This window comes from Mirounga leonina, unplaced genomic scaffold, assembly GCF_011800145.1.
Source record: "Mirounga leonina isolate KUSES-001 unplaced genomic scaffold, KU_Mleo_1.0 Mir_154, whole genome shotgun sequence".
Classification (NCBI taxonomy): domain Eukaryota; kingdom Metazoa; phylum Chordata; class Mammalia; order Carnivora; family Phocidae; genus Mirounga; species Mirounga leonina.
The window spans coordinates 45942025-45960472 of NW_023270389.1; the positions used below are offsets into that span (position 1 = coordinate 45942025).

Consider the following 18448-nt stretch of genomic DNA (forward strand, 5'->3'; position numbering starts at 1 on the left):
CCCAAAGTTCATCATTTATATTAGGATGCACTCTTGGTGTTGTACACTGTATGGATTTTGACAAATAATAACATGTATCCTATATTATAGTATCATGAAGAATAGTTTCCCTACCCTAAAAATCCTCTGTGCTTTGTTTATTCATCCCTCACTTCCCCCAACCTCTGGCAACCATTGAGCTTTTCATTGTTTCCATAGTTTTACTTTTTCCAGAATGTCATATAGCATGTAGCCTATTCAGATTGTCTTTTTTTACTTGATAATATGCATTTAAGTTTCCTCCATGTCTTTTCATGGGTTGATAGCTCTTTTCTTTTCAGTGTTGAATAATATTCCATTGTATTAGTGTACTATAGTTTATTAATCCATTCAGCTACTGAAGGATATCCTGGTGCTTCCAAGTTTTAACTTTAATTCTGAATAAAGCTGCTATCAGGGTTTTTTCATGGAGGCAGAAATAGTGGATACAAAACGGAATGCCTATCAATAGTAGAAAGAGTGAGTGAATTATGGTACATCCACACCGTAAGTCATTGTGCAGCCATTATAAAGAATGAAATGCAGCTCAACTGTTTCTGCGTTGAATTGTTGAGTGAGAACACCAAAATGTAGAAAAGTATACGTAACTTGTATAGAAAAGATGATGTGCCTAGAAAACAAACAATAACCAAAGATAAAGGAAATGGATTTATATATTTACATAGAGATATATATGTGTACACAGAAGAGATATGTTCTTATTTATACTAGATTGTCAGTGCAGATTGGCTTTAGTGGACAAGAAGGTAAAAAGGGATAAACGAAGCCAAGAAAAAAGAAAGAAGAAAAAACTACACCAAGAAAATATTTTTGAAGCACATGATCACATTTATGCATTTATATTAACATGCAGATTTTGAAAGATTAAAAGAGCTCATACACCTGAAACTAATATTACGCAGTTTGTTAACTGGAATTTAAATAAAAACTTAAAAAAATTTTTCAAAATAAAAAAATAAATAAAAGAGCTCAAATAGAAAACAAGTACGAAATAAGACACAGGCAACCTTGAGTTTGGGAATGTAAGATGGGGACATAAAGAACTTAAGTATGGCTATTGTTCCTTTGAAGGGTTTGGAATAGAACAGTAGAGAAGTAGAAGGAACTTGAGATTGTAGAATACAGTCCTGAGAGAGGGACTGTATTAGGGTAGAAAAGATTTGATTATGTCCATAGGGTTATGGGAAAGATGACCATAAGGAGGAAGGACTTTAAAAATGCACAAAAGGAGGGAATGATCAATGGACCACAGTCCTCATCTTGGTGAGGAAAGAGGAGATGGACTATAGAGCTCAAACACTCAAATAGAGGGACTTTTCTCACGTGGGAGAAAAGGTCTCTCTTCCTCTGGGACTAGAAGGAGAGTTTTGGAGGGACACCTGGGTGGCTCAGTTGGTTAAGCGGCTGCCTTCAGCTCAGGTCATGATCCCAGGGTCCTGGGATCGAGTCCCACATCGGGCTCCTTGCTCAGCGGGGAACCTGCTTCTCCCTCTCTCTCCCTCTGCTTGTGTTCTCTCTGTCAAATAAATAAAATCTTAAAAAAAAAAAAAAATAGAAGGAGAGTTTTGGAAAAGGTACATAAAACAGGCAAATGCACATGAATTGGGGGAATTCATGCCTGCATTTTTTTTTTTTATTATACCATGCCCCACATGGTGTTGGGAAGATTAATTTGGCAATGACTGTAGACAAGGAAAAATGCTAAAGTTGCTGCCATCAGGCACAAGGTGGTCAAGATCTGCATCAGGCTAACAGCAGCAAAAATGGGGAAGAAAGGCCAATTGCAAAAGATACTGCAGGAGACCTTGGCTTTCCCCCCACCCCCCCATCTTCAGTCTGTCAGAAACATTCCAGGGCTGAAACTTCCTAGAAACAGACATGGGAGCCATCTGGTAGGGTAGTTAAAGTAGAGGAGTCTTGCATCCAAATAGTTCCAAGTCACTGGGAAATGTCTACCTCTGAAGAGAGGTATGGTCTCCAGCAATTAATCCAATCAATTATCTGGCAGATCATATGAGAGCAATTTTATTGGATTCATTTTAGGAAAGATCTTAAACATGATAATGATAAAAGATCATTAAAATGTTAGACATCTGAAATAAATTAACTCAGTTTCCTAACAGCATATAATGAAAGTTTTGTTTTATTTAACAGATATTAATGAATGTCAAGAATCCAGCCCCTGTCACCACCGCTGTTTCAATGCCATAGGAAGTTTTCATTGTGGATGTGAACCTGGGTATCAGCTCAAAGGTAGAAAATGCGTAGGTAAGAAAAGGGCTTTAAATTCAAAGCAATGACATCTTTGTAATTTCTAGGTATTCAATCTAATCCATATGCTGTGTCCTGGGCTGGATTCATACATAGGATACCTCTTTCCATCATGTTTGTAATCCATGCAAAAACGAAGTGGAAGCAAATGCTATCCTTTACAGGTTTCATTTTCTAATTACATAACCATTTTTTAGCATTTCCCTATTGGATTTACCAAATTTTTTCACAGAAGCATAATATATATGGTTACATATATAAAGTTATATATATATATTATTTATTTGTTTATTTTTCTAAGAGGAGGTAGTGGTTGGTATGGCTACCAAGTATGTGGACTAACTTTTTTTTAAATTTTTATCCTTCTGTTTTAAAGATTTTTATTTATTCATTTGACAGAGATAGACACAGCGAGAGAGGGAACACAGCAGGGGGAGTGGGAGAGGGAGAAGCAGGCCTCCTGCAAAGCTAGTAGCCCGATGTGGGGCTCGATCCCAGGACTCTGAGATCATGACCTGAGCCGAAGGCAGACGCTTAACGACTGAGCCACCCAGGCGCCCCTATCCTTCTGTTTTAAAATAGTCTGTTACTTACCTTGATGGATTTAAACACTTTACCCTTAAACAATAATTATATAATTAACATCTTTATCCTTAAAATCCGAAGGTATGATTTCTATGGAAAAGTAGAAGAAATCGTTTTCTCAATCTTCATTACCTTTTTTCTTTTATCAAGATGTGAATGAATGTCGACAGAATGTATGCAGACCAGATCAACACTGCAAGAACACCCGCGGGGGCTATAAGTGCATTGATCTTTGTCCCAACGGAATGACCAAGGCCAAAAATGGAACCTGCATTGGTGAGTGTATGGCTATTTCAATGACTGAGATCCACTTGCCATTGACACCCCAAGTAAGGCATCTGTTTGTAAGACTAATGATTAAAGTAAATTTAATCTCACAAGGAAATTTTTCTTTTATCACAGGTTTTTTACTCCCACTTCTAGTATGTTTGAACTGTGGGGTCCCGGGCTCATGGCTATACCAAGAAATGGAAGCTCACCATGGAAGCTTATTACCATTTTGAGCTCCCATCGATTACATGTTTGCTTTACACAGTTTAATGTCTACACAAATTAATATTATTTCACATTATGTCTATGAAATTCAGTGTTTGTATGTTTAGAATTTCACAGGTGGTTAAGAAAAGCTTATACAGATTTATTAAAAGTTCATAATATTTTATTTTAGAATTGAATATTCTTTCAATGTCAAATGAATGACCAGACAAATAAATTATATTCTCCCCCTAAGTTTGTTCTTTCTGTGCCAGTCTGCCTTAATTAACACAACTATAAAATAAAAATGAAACAGATAGCATTCCTCCTCTCATGCCCCTACAATCTACTGGAATAGATTGGCTAATTCCACTTTCCTCACCAAAAGGAAAAAAATGCTGTAGTACAAGGGAGAATGAAATGTCATAAAAGAGGTACAAATAAAATTGTACGAGAGTACTTGAAAGAGTGATCTATCTAATAGATGTCATGGCAGTGATCACATTTAAATATCGCCTTGAATGGAATGGTAATAATAGGTGGACATGGTGGAAAAAGGAAGGAGAGTCCCATAGAAGGGGAAAAGGGCTGGGCTTGGAGAAAACAGGTTAAAATTCATCCTTCTTGGATGCTTGGGTGGCTCAGTGGGTTAAGTGTTTGCCTTTGGCTCAGGTCATGATCCCAGGGTCCCAGGATCAAGCCTTGCATTGGGCTCCCTGCTCGGCGAGGAGTCTGCTTCTCTCTCTCTCTCCCTCTGCCTCTCCCTGCTCGTTCTTTCTCTTTCTTTCTCTCTCTTTCTCGCTCTGCACTCTCTTTCTCAAATAAATAAATAAAATCTTAAAAAAAAAAAAAAGACACCGAGGACATGTGGGGTTTGAGTACTGGTAAAAGATGGACATGGAGAGGACCAGCCAGCAGCCAGAAATGTGGGGTTGTAGCTAAGACACAATGTAGTGCTATTGCTGTAAGGCTACATCAACAAGCTAACTAGAGTCACTAGTATAAATAAGACAGCCAAAGGTGGAGGGAGTAGAGAGAAGAGGGCTACAAAGCTGAGAACCAAACCCTTTCCACAGTAGGCAGCAAGAGAAGGAAAAGGAGCCAGTTAATAAGTGGCAGAGCTAGAACTTGAACCCAAGTCTCAGCCACGTGGTGAGATATGCAACCGTTGACAATTCTAAAGAGTTTTCATTTTAAATATAATGACTTTAGGCTTTGAAAGAGGAAGTGTTATTACTTTTTATTGCCTCTGTGTCTGTAGATATTGATGAATGTAAAGATGGGACCCATCAGTGCAGATATAACCAGATATGTGAGAATACGAGAGGCAGCTATCGCTGTGTGTGTCCCAGAGGTTTCCGGTCTCAAGGAGTTGGAAGACCCTGTATGGGTAAGTTACCAGGAACTCTTACTGAGTAATAAAGCTCCTAACATAATTTCTTAGCCTTACCAACTTGATCAGGACCACTCTCTAATCTCAAATGTTTTCTTGGGACAATTAGAAAATGTGTTAAGTTGGTGTAAGTAACTTATAACATAATTTGAATTACTTCTTAAAGATTTTTCACTGAGTTCAGTTTGCACTGACATTTAAAGTGATAATAGTCACCATTTACAGAGTGCTTACTATACACTACACATAACAGAGTGAGGTTCCAGTATAGTTACCATGGTGACTTAATTATGAAGGTTATCTCATTGATGATCTCTCTATGCATATGGCGTAAATATTTGCACAGATACATTCTAGTTGAATATGAAGCATAATTGAGTGTAATACGAAGGTTTAGGCATGAGGGATTAAAATGTGAATATACAGTTTTAAGTAAGTTGATAATTATTACTTTACCATATATTTAGTGCTTACTGTGCCATTTCCTGTGCTAAGAATCTCACTCAATTCTCCCAATTGCCTGTTTATTTCTATCTTAGTTATAACTGAATGTAAATAAGTCAGGTAACAGACAATAGAAGAGATCTGTAAGAAGGTAACTATATGCTTCTTTTTAATTAATGCACTTATAATCAAAAACTGGAAACTGACCTATGAAATTATATTCCTTCTGGAATATTTAAGTACAGCAAAAAAAAAAAAGGTGTGTGCTTTAAATACTGGCTTCTGGTTTGCATACTACGCTTTTAAAATTGGTTGCCTTGGTTGTCTACTTAATGATTTATAGCAAATTCTTTCATAAAGACTTAGTTCTGTCTTTATGCAATCCCTAGCCTGGTACTTTGCACAGAGCAAATGTTGAAAGTAAGTTACTAGAAACACTTTTAAAATAAACGCTCTCTAATAGCAGAAGTACATAACATATCATTTTAGTCTTCTGTTTAGATACTGTAATTTATATATAACTTAACATCTTGATTAGTCATAGCAGTGACCTAGCAGAATGAAATATGTTTATTTGTTCACTAATTTGACCTGAAGTTGAATGTTAGGCCTTGGACTGGGAAATAAATCAATGAAGGCAGAGCCATTGCCTTAAAGAGATTTAAAATGTTAATTTTAACCTTTGCCTACTAAAATAATTTTTAAAGCAAAATTTACTACTTTTATTCTGCTTATTCACGTTGCTGTCTTTCATGCCACTGTGGTAATGAATTAAAGAATTTGGTTTTGTTCTCTCTGGTTTTCATTTGCTTTTCCAATTTACAGGAAAAGTTGGGAGTGTATACTATATGTTGACCTAGGAAGGAAGAAAAATAACTTTTTTTTAATTTTACGTACTTTGTGAGTTTATATCTTAGTAAGAAATAATTCTGTCTTAATTTCCTTCTTTTTAAATTTTTGTAAAAAATGTGCTTGGCTTGATTATTAAATAATATTTATTGATTCAAAAGAAAAGAAAAATGTTAGTAGTTGTACCAATATTACCACATCTGAAGCTTGTAATTGCATGAAAGATTGAAAGTACCAGTGAGAATGTTATAATAAGAAGCAAACTAGAAATGTGATTGAGTCCTTCCCTCCACCAACAGAATTAAGATCTGCATTAGCTTTGAACTCTAGTTTTTCTGGATTCAAGACCACATTTTCCCATATGACCCTTTATGTTTCTACGGTACACATGAAGCAACCTTTAGGAGAAGTCTTAGAATGTTTCTATGTATTCATAAATGAATGATTAAAGCTTTCTCCAAAGTTCACAACAATTGAGAAATTACTGTATCCGTAGCTTTGGAGGGTAATATAATGTCTTCAGTTTGTTCCAGAGACTGATTCTTGATTCCTGTGTTTTGTGTGTGTGTGTGTATGTGTTTTTTTTTCTCTTTTTTATGTATCATGGCACACGAGCAGACATTAATGAATGTGAACAGGTGCCTAAGCCTTGTGCATATCAGTGCTCAAACACCCCCAGCAGCTTCAAGTGTATCTGTCCACCAGGACAACATTTATTAGGGGACGGGAAATCTTGCGCTGGATTGGAGAGGCTGCCTCATTATGGCACTCAGTACAGTAGCTATAACCTTCCACGGTTCTCCCCTATGAGAAACAACTATCAACTTCAACAGCATTACAGACAGTACTCACATCTCTACAGCTCCTACTCAGAGTATAGAAACAGCAGAACATCTCTCTCCAGGACTAGAAGGACTATTAGGAAAACTTGCCCTGAAGGCTCTGAGGAGAGCCGAGACACATGTGTAGGTAAATGTCAGCCATATTACATTTCCTTTCGGTGGGCTCACTTATGGGCCAGAGTCTAAACATATGCACAGCACCGGTGGTCTTTTGGGTGCAGTGAACTACATCTGATCTCAACTCTGGGATGACTCAAAGTTCCAAGACATTTCCTCTGACACCTAAAACTACTACGAAATTTACTCAAGTAAATGATGTATTTACATGTGTACATTCTGATAATTAATTGTTTTATATCGACAGTTTCTTTCTTTTGACCACTCCTGAAAGTGTAATTAAATTTAATGCTATGTAGAAATAAATTTCAGTGGCATTCAGAATACATTTTTTTAAAAGAGAATATGAGTATTGCCACATAATATAATACCATCAGATTATGGCTGTACCTGGCCAATGCCAAAGCAGTGGGTTAAAAGTGAAACGTTCAACGACTCAGTCAACTGCTTGTTCTGTATGACAACCAAAATGGTGTTGACTGTTGACCCACACTCCCCGTGGAATTTCTCAGTTTGATATTTTGTATATATGTAAATCACTGAAAAGATAATGTGAGCCAGGACAAAATTAAGTTGCTTTCATTGCTCTAAAATATGTGCTTTCAATATCTTTATCTAAACTCATCTACAATTTAACTTGTTTGCAAAAGTGAAGTATAATTTCCAACTCAATAATTGAGGCTTTGTTTTCAGTTAGGTTGCAAACATTACCATCTGTCATTCAATTAATTCAGTTTTCTGTGAGTGTCCGCAGTTTGCATGCCATTGAGCTATGTGCCAAGAGAAATTAGCAAACACAAATTAGCCCCACTATTAGTTAGATGACAGAAGAAAGCAAGGAAGATAGAGAGGAAGGCGGGAAGAAAGAAATTTTGTTTAAATTTAAAGACCCCCTATGCCAACTTCATTTTCTTGCATTTTTCTTAAGTATTCTACACTTCACTTATTCTTGCCTAAATATACTTTCTGTTACACATTTCTTATAAACATTTTAAAAATATCTTTTTCTGCCTTCAATTTTCATCATTTTTTTTTCTACCCTTCACCCCAAGCCCTGTTCCTACATCATTATCTTCTCAGACATGCTTCCTTAATTACTCTTCTGTGGACCCAGCCTCCCATATCACCTCTATCAGCTGGACCCCCGACCCACTGGATACTTAAACTTTAAACTTTTCTCTTTAAGTGTGTATTTTCCCAGAACTTTTCTGTCTAGATGTCCTGATGGACCTGAAGGTTAATATGATGCACATGAAACCTCCCTGTGATCAGTGTCTTAAACTGTTGACAATGCTGGTTCTTTTTACTCTTTGAACTTCAAACATTAATGCATTCTTTACCAGTTCTCTACCTTTAGTCCATATGGTCAAATGCTACTTAATTCCTAATCGTGTGGACTCCACAATCCTTGTGAGGGTGTCAAACACCACTCTCAACCTGCTCCAAATCATTCTGAGCATTGGTAATTTTTCATGTCCACGATTTTGACCTCTTTGTTAGTTAAAACTTTTCACCATTTTTTAATTGATAGAATTAAAATTTGACATGTTGTCTTTCAAAGTTTCTTCCAAATAGTCATTCCCACTAAGGGTTTTCATCTCCAGTTATCCTCCCACTCTCTGACTTCATCTTAGACAAGCTCTTCTCTTCTGCCTATACCCTCCTGCCCCAAACCCTTGTTTATGCTGTGACACATGAATTAAATCATATTCCCCACACCGTACACCATCTAGCTAATTTCTTTTAAATCATCTGAATGTCCCAGTCATTTTAAGAAAGCATCCCTGATTAATAACCCCCTTCTCTATTTCTTCATCACTATCTAAACTCTGCAGTTTCACAGTAGAGTCTCATAAATGTTTTCTGTGTCTTTGTGTTTATATTACACTAATATTATGTTTATAAGAATTATCTTCCCAAACCATTGGCTGAGGCAGCTACTATTTCAGAGGACCAGTCTTGGAAAATCTGAAGTAAACTTCCATATCTAGTCAATTACTGTATGTTTGAGTTTTATTTGGGGGCAGTTAATAGACATTTAGAAATATTTCTTAAAATATGGTGACTATTTTATAGTGTTCATACTAATAAAGAAGTTTACACTAAGATTGCAGACAGCTTTGGAATTATGTAACGAGCAACTTGGAATAAACATCAAATGCCTTTAATTAACCATCTGGGATAGATAACTCACAAAAGATTCAAATTAACACTGTGCAATCTTGTTAGACTCAGGCTAAAATTTAGCTTTTTAAGGAAATGATTCCAAAGCTTAACAAGAGAAATGAACATTGTGTTGCCTCTGAATGCAGAAATCACACTCGGAGCCACTTTGAAATTCATACTCTGGGAAGAGTCAACTGACTTCTTGGAATTCCACATCATTGACATTTCTGTGGTGATTTGGGGTGGAAGCAGATTGTAAAGGGAAAAAGTAGAAATAACACACAAGTTGTGGAATAAATGCTTTGGTTCACAGTGGGGCAAAAGCAGTAACAAATATTTGATGAGGTTTCATCATGAACAGATTTTGAATCTTTGCAATTATATTGTGAGCATATGCAAAACATGTACGTTGAACACATCCCTTTGCTCTGAGTCACCCACCAATTTTCACCTTGTCTTCTCTTTACTTCCACCCTACAACACTCCTGCTCCCACTTCACATCATATTCTCTTTTCATTCTTCCACTGGTTGGTGGGACTCTGAACAAATTCTGACATTAGTCTGAGCAAAACACAACTGGGATAAGAAATCTGAGGCACCCCAAATCACATCCCTTATCCTGAAAGCAAATAGCAATGAATTTTTAATTATCACCCATTATCCTCTCCTTGTTATTGCTACTTTCTTGGCTTTGTTTAATAATAGCAGATAGATAGCTCTTTATTATAAAATGCTTCCCCATATATTATGATACATGAACCTTCAAACAAATCTGTGCAATTGAGAGATCGTATCAGTGAGTCCTTTTGATAAAAGAATTGACTGAGATCTTGAGAAATAAAGTGGCCTGCCCAAGGTGTCACAGCAACTATAGATACGTTGTTGCCATTCGTACTTTACAATTAATTGTATGAAGTTTGATGAATATTCTTATCACAGAATTAAAAACACCTCCACTTGATATCTCTTTATGGGAAAGTAATGCATGGATGGTGGGAGCACATGCAGGGAGAAAGAGAGGTGGCTAAAGTTTAAATAAAATAAAATTCCTTGTTCCAATTAACCTCAATAGAAACTTTGTCTTTTCGATAAATTCTACTATTCTGTCAAGAGTTTAGTACTTGGGTGGTTTAGGATCTTGTACAAATCTGTTTCATCTGCCATCCCAGGCTTGCTTAACTAATATAGATATTGGCCAGTTCCCAAACTGGCCAATTCCCTCAGCTCGTATACAGTTCTACACAGAAGAGATATTCATATTTTATGAAATAGTACAGTTGACACTGGATTCCATTAAAAACAGATTCTGATATAAAACAGCTCTGAGCATGTTTAAACACATGAGTGTAAAATCACCAAGAAGTTTTTCTATTGTATATCAACAACTTGCGTGTAATTGGTTCTGTCGTAGTTTCTGGCTTTGCTTTGCATGGTTATACACTCTGCTTTCTTTCTGCACAGATATTGATGAATGTGAAAATAGAGACATTTGCCAGCACGAGTGTAAAAATACCTTTGGGAGCTATCACTGTATCTGTCCGCCTGGCTATCAACTCATGCTCAATGGAAAGGCTTGTCAAGGTGAGAAAATGTTGGGATGTTTATTGCTGCTACTTGACTTAAAACATAGGAGAGTATGAGAAATTAAGTGTCTTCTCTTTTTTTGAATAATTATTCTCCTAGTTGCTTTCTCTTCCTTCTCATTCCCATTGGTCATATTTATCATTGCTTTTGTAAGTAGGAGAACTGGAGAGAAAGCCGTTAGGTAGAGGAAAATAGTCGAGAATCATTTTTGGTGTAGTCTTTCTAAACCAGTTCATGTTATAACTACATATATTTTTTTACTGTGTTCTTTTTTTTATTATGTTATGTTAATCACCATACATTACATCATTAGTTTTTGATATGTTATATATTTTTAAAACTAAGTGGGAATAGACAGACCTCTTCAAGTGTCTTTTCAAAAGTTCAACCAAGATGAAAGACGAAATAGAAAGAGAGCTCAGTAAATTTACTCCAGTATTAAGCATTATTTTATTTTTTGTCTTGGCCAACCATGGGTAATTGATTGATTAAATGATCTATCTTTGAGTCTGCAAATGATGTGGAACAGTCATGAGCTAGCATTGCAGAATGCAAAAGGTTTACACAAATGAATAATATAGTCTCTTCCCTTTGATATCTTAGTCCAATGGAAACAGACATGTAAATAAAAGCATAATATACAGGGTTGTAGGTACTATAACAGAGTTTGGGACAATGTGTAGTGATGGTAGAAAGAAAAAAACCATCAATCTCAATATTACCCTCTTTACACAAAAATGTGAAAAGGACATTTTGCTTTGATACGGTATATTATGTTGCAATGCATACTTAGATCAAAAAGAAATAAAAATTTATATAAATCTTAAAAATCTTCTAAGAAATCCCCTCAATTTTGTGGTCAAAATTAAAAGTATTATATAAGTATTAACAAACCTCTGAATTTTAATTAATTTCTGTCACATACAACCTGTATCTTTTTCTAAAGCATATCAAATAAAACCTCCAAAAGAGTGCTTTATCAGTAGCAATCGAATTTAGATTAAATTTGCCCTCTCTGGAAGATTCACAGAAGACTTGCTAGGATGCTGGTCATGGAAAGGGTGCTCCAGGAAGCAAGACCTTGGCAGGGCAATAGGGTCACCTGAGTTCCATGAGCTTCCACCTGTCTCACACCCATTTACCCATTCCCTCCCTGAGAGCCCCCACTGGACCATGTGGACTGGAGAAGTAAAGTGAACACCATAATAACCTTCGCTCCCAGCCATCTGTCACAAATGCTTGTTAAGAGCTTACCCTATGCAGAACTTTCTACTGAGACTTGAAGTATGAGAATCACACATTGATATTAAAGTCATGTTTTCCCAAAGCAATTATTAACTCATTTTAATCAACAGTACAGCTATGTCAAGGGCAATAATTTGTACCCATCCTCCAGATAATAAAACTAATTCTCAGAGTGATGATGTGAGCATGAATGTTCTAAAACAATCAAGCACAAGGGTAGGACTTGATTACAGATCTCATAATGTCTATAATGGTCCTTTGTCTCTCCTGTCATGCTGTGAACACCAGGGTCATTGTACTGTGGCAGCAGGGTGAGGTGAGAGGAGAGCATTTACACCGTCCATGCTTTACAACTTTCCCCAGATCGGCATGCCAAGGATCCTCTGAAGAGGTGGCAATACCCAACATTAACACCACACTTCCTGTGAGTGCACCAGGCACCAAGGAAGGAAGCATTTGGAACAACCAACCAAACTACAAAACCCCTTGGCCAGATTTTTAAACGCTATATTATGTCATATCCTCATTAGAGGATTTTTTTTTTCCTAAATTATGCCAGTTTGTTCCTTGATTGCCCTAGCTGCTTATTCGGTTCAAAACATTTTTCAGCTTTCAGCTGTGCTTCAGAGAGTGGAAAATAATGTGAACAAATCAGAAACAGGTGTCACTTGAAATGTTTGCAATTTAAATGGGTTACATATTTTTGTGGTTTTTAAAAAAGACTTGAGAGAAAACAATTACATCTTTTAAAGCAGTCTTTAATCTGAAGAATAACTTGGAGTCTTTTTATAGCTTTAGGAAGTGTTTTGGGCATTTATGAGAGGAAAAAAAAGTTGATTTTCATTTACATGTGCATTTTTGAAGCTTTGTACATTAGTGATTAAAATGTCAGTGACAAAAAGGAAATTAAAGTGAATTTGACACTGAACAAGGACAGAAACTCTAGTCAAAAGTGGAAGTCAGCAGACTACAAAATGAAAAACAAAAAAACATGACTGATCATGATTTGCCCAAGAAGCGGAGAGGAGAAACAAAAGATCTTTCTGCTAATTTTAAGCCCCACTAATCTAATTCTGAACATTTAGAAATACTTTATTGGCATTGCATTTGAAATGAGTGTTCTAATCTATCCAAGTTTTTAAAAAGTAATCCATAATGTTATCAAGAATCTAAATTATTCTTTCTCTAAGATAAATGTTTCAAGTCTGTTTATCCTGAATTATTGTTTAATGTATCCAGAAGCACTTGGTTAAATACATTCACATGTTCTAAAACTATTAATATAAAAGTTTTTCAGCTCATCTTGGTAATCTTTTCTTGTATAATATTTAGATTATAAAATGCCTATCCTTTAATTTCTACCATAGTAATTTTCTTATAATATTTAATAAAAACCAGACATCCTCACATTGTCAGCTAACAGAAGACAGCATGATTTCTCCATCTTTTCTGGCTTCTCTTTTTAGGACCAGGCAGTAGACTAAATGAGTAGAGTGAATGCTTATAGGGTGCTTAAGCCTGAGGAGATAGCTGTAGACAGAAGACAAAGGAAAGCCACCTTCCAGAAGCTCAAATACTTAAGAAAGCTTTTCAGTGGAAAGTGTTCATTGTTATGGAGCTAAAGGCAAACACTTTGAATATTAGATTTTGATATATTTTTGTAGATTCATATTCAACCATTGGAAATCTGTGATAAGATAGCTACTCTTATTATGCATACAGGCATGTGTCCAGATTCTGGTCTCCATGCCACCATTTCCATGGGCCCCTGCAGCTTACCGACCTCCATGTGCCTGCAGGAATTCACCATAAAAATTAGAGCTAAACATTCTGCATGGAGCACTGGGTGTTATGCACAAACAATGAATCATGGAACATTTCATCTAAAACTAATGATGTAATGTATGGGGATTAACATAAGAATAAAAAAATAAATTAAAAAAAATTAGAGCTAAAATGAAATTTGGTGGATAAGTGTGAAGGGAATGTTTTTTATGAGGGAAAAAAAGAGATAAGGCTAATTGAATTTCTTTCACATTTTCCTAAAGGGCTTTTCACTTCATTCTGAGACAATCTCATTTTGCCAAGGAGATAATGCCCTTCTGACAGATAAAATCATAATTAGAACTTGGTTCACAGAGACAATAGGCAAGATTTAACTGAAATATAAATTTGTTTCACACTGTGTTGTATTCCTGTAGGATAATTAGTCCTAATATAAAATTAGTCATAGAAAGCACATTATGTTATTATCAGCACATCTAAGTAACTAAAAGGTCAAGTAAGTGATTACTCCGTATCACTCTAGCTCAGTGTCTTTTTACTTTATGCAAACTATTAGCAGGTCTAAAGTAAATAATTACACTGTCTGTCATTTGCTTAGGAAACAGAATATATTTGGAACCAAATCTAAAATGCTCATTTTTGAGACAGAAATGGTAAATAATTCAGAAATAAAATTTAACATTTATTGTCCATAATTAATATACTGTCTCTTGAAACTGCTTCTCTCCTTTCTATTTTTTTGATAGCAATATTTCAGGTTATTTAAGAATTCACAAAATAACTTAAAACTTGAACCAAGTCCAACATACATACCATTATGCAGATACCAAGTCACCTACTACTATGAAATGATTACAATAGTTTCACATGCCCATTTGTCTTGGCACTGATTTCATGATGAAAGTACATTTGACCTTTAGGTCCTACCTCTGCAGAGAACTGATTTGGGCCCAATTCATTGTAATTGTTCCCTCCAGTACCTCAGGATCTATGTTTATTAAAATACTAAAGAAGGAGGAGTATTATAAGTGCCTATATGCAGCCAATTGACTTAAGACTTTAAAATAAGTAGTCTTCAATTTTTTGCTTGCCTACTCCAAAAAAATTTGAAACCTTATACTTCATTCATATGTTTTAAAACTGACTTCTAAAGTTTCTTATCATTTAAATTGTTGTAAAGGATGTGAATTCTGGCTTTGATGTACATGGCTTTAAATATATTTTCATCAATACTTTGGAGCTATAGATAACCCCATTAATGGGGAATGATCACTATATAATTTAGAAGTCTGTAGTCATTGTTAAACCAACCAGCTTGACTGTCAGAAAAAGTCTAAGGTCATTTTTCTGTTCAAGTAAAAGTGTTAGTAGGTGTTCCCATGACAATCAGCTCACTTCTGAAATCTAATTTAAAATAGAGAGCTAAGACCACTGGTTTGTAGCCATGATGAAATAAGGCCTGCCACCATCAATACAAATAACCAGTTTTCTCACCCTTCATACGTGCCTTGAAGCATTTTACACCCGGGTATCATACAGAGACTAGGGATTAGTGGAAACCTTTCTTTTGTAAAGCAGAAGGATATAAAATGGGAATGGGGACAGGAGAATTCCAGGCCGCAGGAAGTTCTCAGGCAGAGTGCTTTTAGAAAGGAGAACTTAGGGAAATAAGTTTCTGGTTGAAAATGATTCCCTGAAATATTTGCCTGCTCTCATACTGCTGGAAAGCTTCCATGCACCACCAGGGCAATGCAAGTACCACCGTTGGAAATGACTGCTGTAAAATATGGTTCTTAACATTAGGTTCTCAAAATCCCTTAAAAATTTTGTAGAACTCTATTCTCTTCCCAGAAAATCCATCAATCGCAATGTTGTACTCTCTGTCTTTCCATCTGTCTTTGTCCCTGTCTCTCTCTCTCTCTCTCACATGCACACACTCATACACCCACACACAAAAAGATTTTCATTCACAAATCCCCTGATGCTCGAATATGGACCCTAAGTTAAAAATTATGGCTCAAAAACATTCATTTTCAGAAAGCTCAGAAAAAGTTTCCTTTAGCTCCATCTTGATGTTTCTTAATTATAGTGATTTAAGTATGTTTTTATTTAACAACTTTGTATAGAAAACAACAAAATAAACAGCATTTCATTTGCATTTTTCCCCACTACCCAAGGGGGAGCTAATACCCTAGAGAGCTCATCCCCTGCCCATAACCCCTGAGGATGGATTCTCCACAATTCAGATTTGATTAAACTTGGATTATGGTTCTTGGGTCATTCATTTGATCCTGGGCTTCTTTTTTTTTTTTTTTTTTTTCTAGATTCTCTCTCTCCACAAGAAATGACTGACTTGAATTTATTAACTTGACTCCTTTAATTTCCACTACCCTACCTCCCACTCAACAATTTGAACTTATAAAACAAAATACCAGGGAGAATCACTCACATTTTAAAGAGGTTCTTCACTTTACAGAAAGGTTCACAAGTGTCCTTTAAATTTTTAGCTTGTTTCTCATGAATTTAAAGTATTATTTGCTTTCCGAAACTCAAATGCACTCTATTTTCCAAATATAAAAAACACCAGAGTTCTTAATAGCTTCCCTTCTACTTTTATAGCTTTTATTTTTTGATGTCCTTTCACAAATGTTAAAAATTATCCTCAAAGCAATATGGGAAATAGCACACCAGGTATCCGGATCCCATTTTGTGGTTGAAGAAGCTTAGGTATGGCTACCAGATTCACTCATGGAGATTTGCCATTACCCTCAAATACCCACACCACCTGCTCTCATGGCCTGCTCTGACCCGAGTTGCTGACGCTGTGTGTTCCTTGTGCTGTTGCTAGATGTTGATGAGTGTCTGGAGCAGAGTGTGCGCTGTGGGCCAAATCGCATGTGCTTCAACATGAGAGGAAGCTACCAGTGCATCGATACCCCCTGTCCAGCCAACTACCAGCGGGATCCTGTTTCAGGGTATGTCTTGCCTTCTCGTCTCAGAAATACTTCTGAAAAGCATTCTCTCCTCAACCAACACACTCTGTCTGTAGTCACGTGTAACTCACAGGAAGTCAGTAACCCCAGGGGTATATGGAGTCAGTGAGTGGGTGTGAAATGAGCTCATCCTGCAGCAGCTACTGTAACCTAAACTATCACTGTTGGCTGCCAGGGTTTTCCCGGATCATCTCCCCAGTATGTAATCCGCCATGCCACATCTAGAATTCTGTCTCAGCGGTGAGCATTTTATGGGGTGATAGAACCTGTCCTCCTTTGAAATTTCCTAGTTTCCATTTGTGTTGCCTCAGGGTTTTAAGGGCTCTCAGCACTTAGAGCATTCCAAGAAGTACCTTGACTGTAATCGTGATGACTCACCATGACTCCATGAGAGAATGGAGATGAGCAAGGATGAGTCAACAGTCTGCCCGCTCATAGATGGTCTTGCTTATATTCCCTGCTGTCTGAAACACTATCTTTTCTGGGTTCTGAATAAACTGCTCTTCTATTTTCTCCCTCCTCTTACAGAAATGTCATACTCTGTTCAGGTATCAAGTCAATGAGGTACTTGAAAACAGAGATAATGGTCATCATGAATAGGACCTGCTAATAAGAAGGTGGTTCTGAAACCAAGCGCTGGTTGGAGCTCACGCTTTGTTTTTCCTCTCAGCAGTGACTACCAAGTTACTGTAACATGATCAAGTGTGGACTGCCCCAGATCCGGCAAAAACCTGTTCATAATTGCTGTAGGGGGAATAGGAAGGGGAGGAAGAAAATTAAAAATATTGACTTAAGAAACATCCAAAAATACTGACTGAAGAATCCATATCTGCAGAAAATGGTCCTTTGTGCATTTTTCTAAAATTTTACTCTCCCTTACCAGTGATTTCTGGCAATTTAAAAGTCATGATGCCTCAAAAACAGCCAATGTGGGCTCTGAAAAAAGAAAATACAGTATTTTTAATCTAAAATAATATGGAAAACAAATACAAAAGGAAAAGCTTCCCCCCCCCCCCCCCGCCCAGGAATCTTAGTTGACCTTTTATTATTTTTAGGAAAACAAACCAAATATCAATAAATTCTACTTCAGCTTTCAGTCTTAGGGCAGATGTTAAAATTTAAAAATAGCTTGTATTCCTCTCTTTAAAAACTACTTGTTTCCAGTATATGTACAGATACTTCTATTTCCAAAACTAACTTTTCATTTTAGAGACACTCTTGTGGTACTCATACTTACTTCAGTGGTTCAAAAATTTCTGGGGCATCTGGGTGGCTCAGTTGGTTAAGCGTCTGCCTTCGGCTCAGGTCATGATCCCAGGGTCCTGGGATCGAGCCCCACATCTGGCTCCCTGCTCGGCAGGAAGCCTGCTTCTCCCTCTCCCACTCCCCCTGCTTGTGTTCTCTCTCTCTGTCAAATAAATAAATAAAATCTTAAAAAAAAAAAAAAAAACAACTTCTGATTTTACTGAAACTGAGAGATAGATATTTGACTCTAGACCAGCATACTCTCATAGGCATCTGACATCTGGTTTGAGTTAGTGGCATAGCACATGGGGTGGGCCAATTGCTCTCGTAGTCAGACTGTCTACAGCCTTTAATGCCTAAAAGTTGTCATGGATCATGGTCACCTGCCGCATGCCCTCTCCTGCTTCCAAGCCAG

At 36.6% G+C, this 18448-nt stretch overlaps 1 protein-coding gene and 1 long non-coding RNA gene across 3 annotated transcripts in view; one reads left to right on the forward strand and one right to left on the reverse strand.

The window, feature by feature from the left end:
- Positions 1-18448, forward strand: part of HMCN1 (hemicentin 1) — a 482021-nt gene that overhangs the window by 462068 nt on the left and 1505 nt on the right. The window contains exons 101-106 of one of the 2 annotated variants that reach the window (XM_035010675.1): positions 2194-2307; positions 3046-3171; positions 4631-4759; positions 6674-7024; positions 10643-10762; positions 16644-16770. In XM_035010675.1, the coding sequence (XP_034866566.1) occupies positions 2194-2307; positions 3046-3171; positions 4631-4759; positions 6674-7024; positions 10643-10762; positions 16644-16770 (967 nt within the window). The remainder of the gene's footprint in view (positions 1-2193; positions 2308-3045; positions 3172-4630; positions 4760-6673; positions 7025-10642; positions 10763-16643; positions 16771-18448) is intronic. The other variant, XM_035010676.1, reaches the window with a different exon arrangement.
- Positions 379-18047, reverse strand: LOC118014403. Its single transcript, XR_004680277.1, has 3 exons — positions 18026-18047; positions 17669-17724; positions 379-649 (listed from the first exon to the last, which is right to left on the reverse strand). It is a non-coding gene; the product is annotated as an uncharacterized LOC118014403 (long non-coding RNA).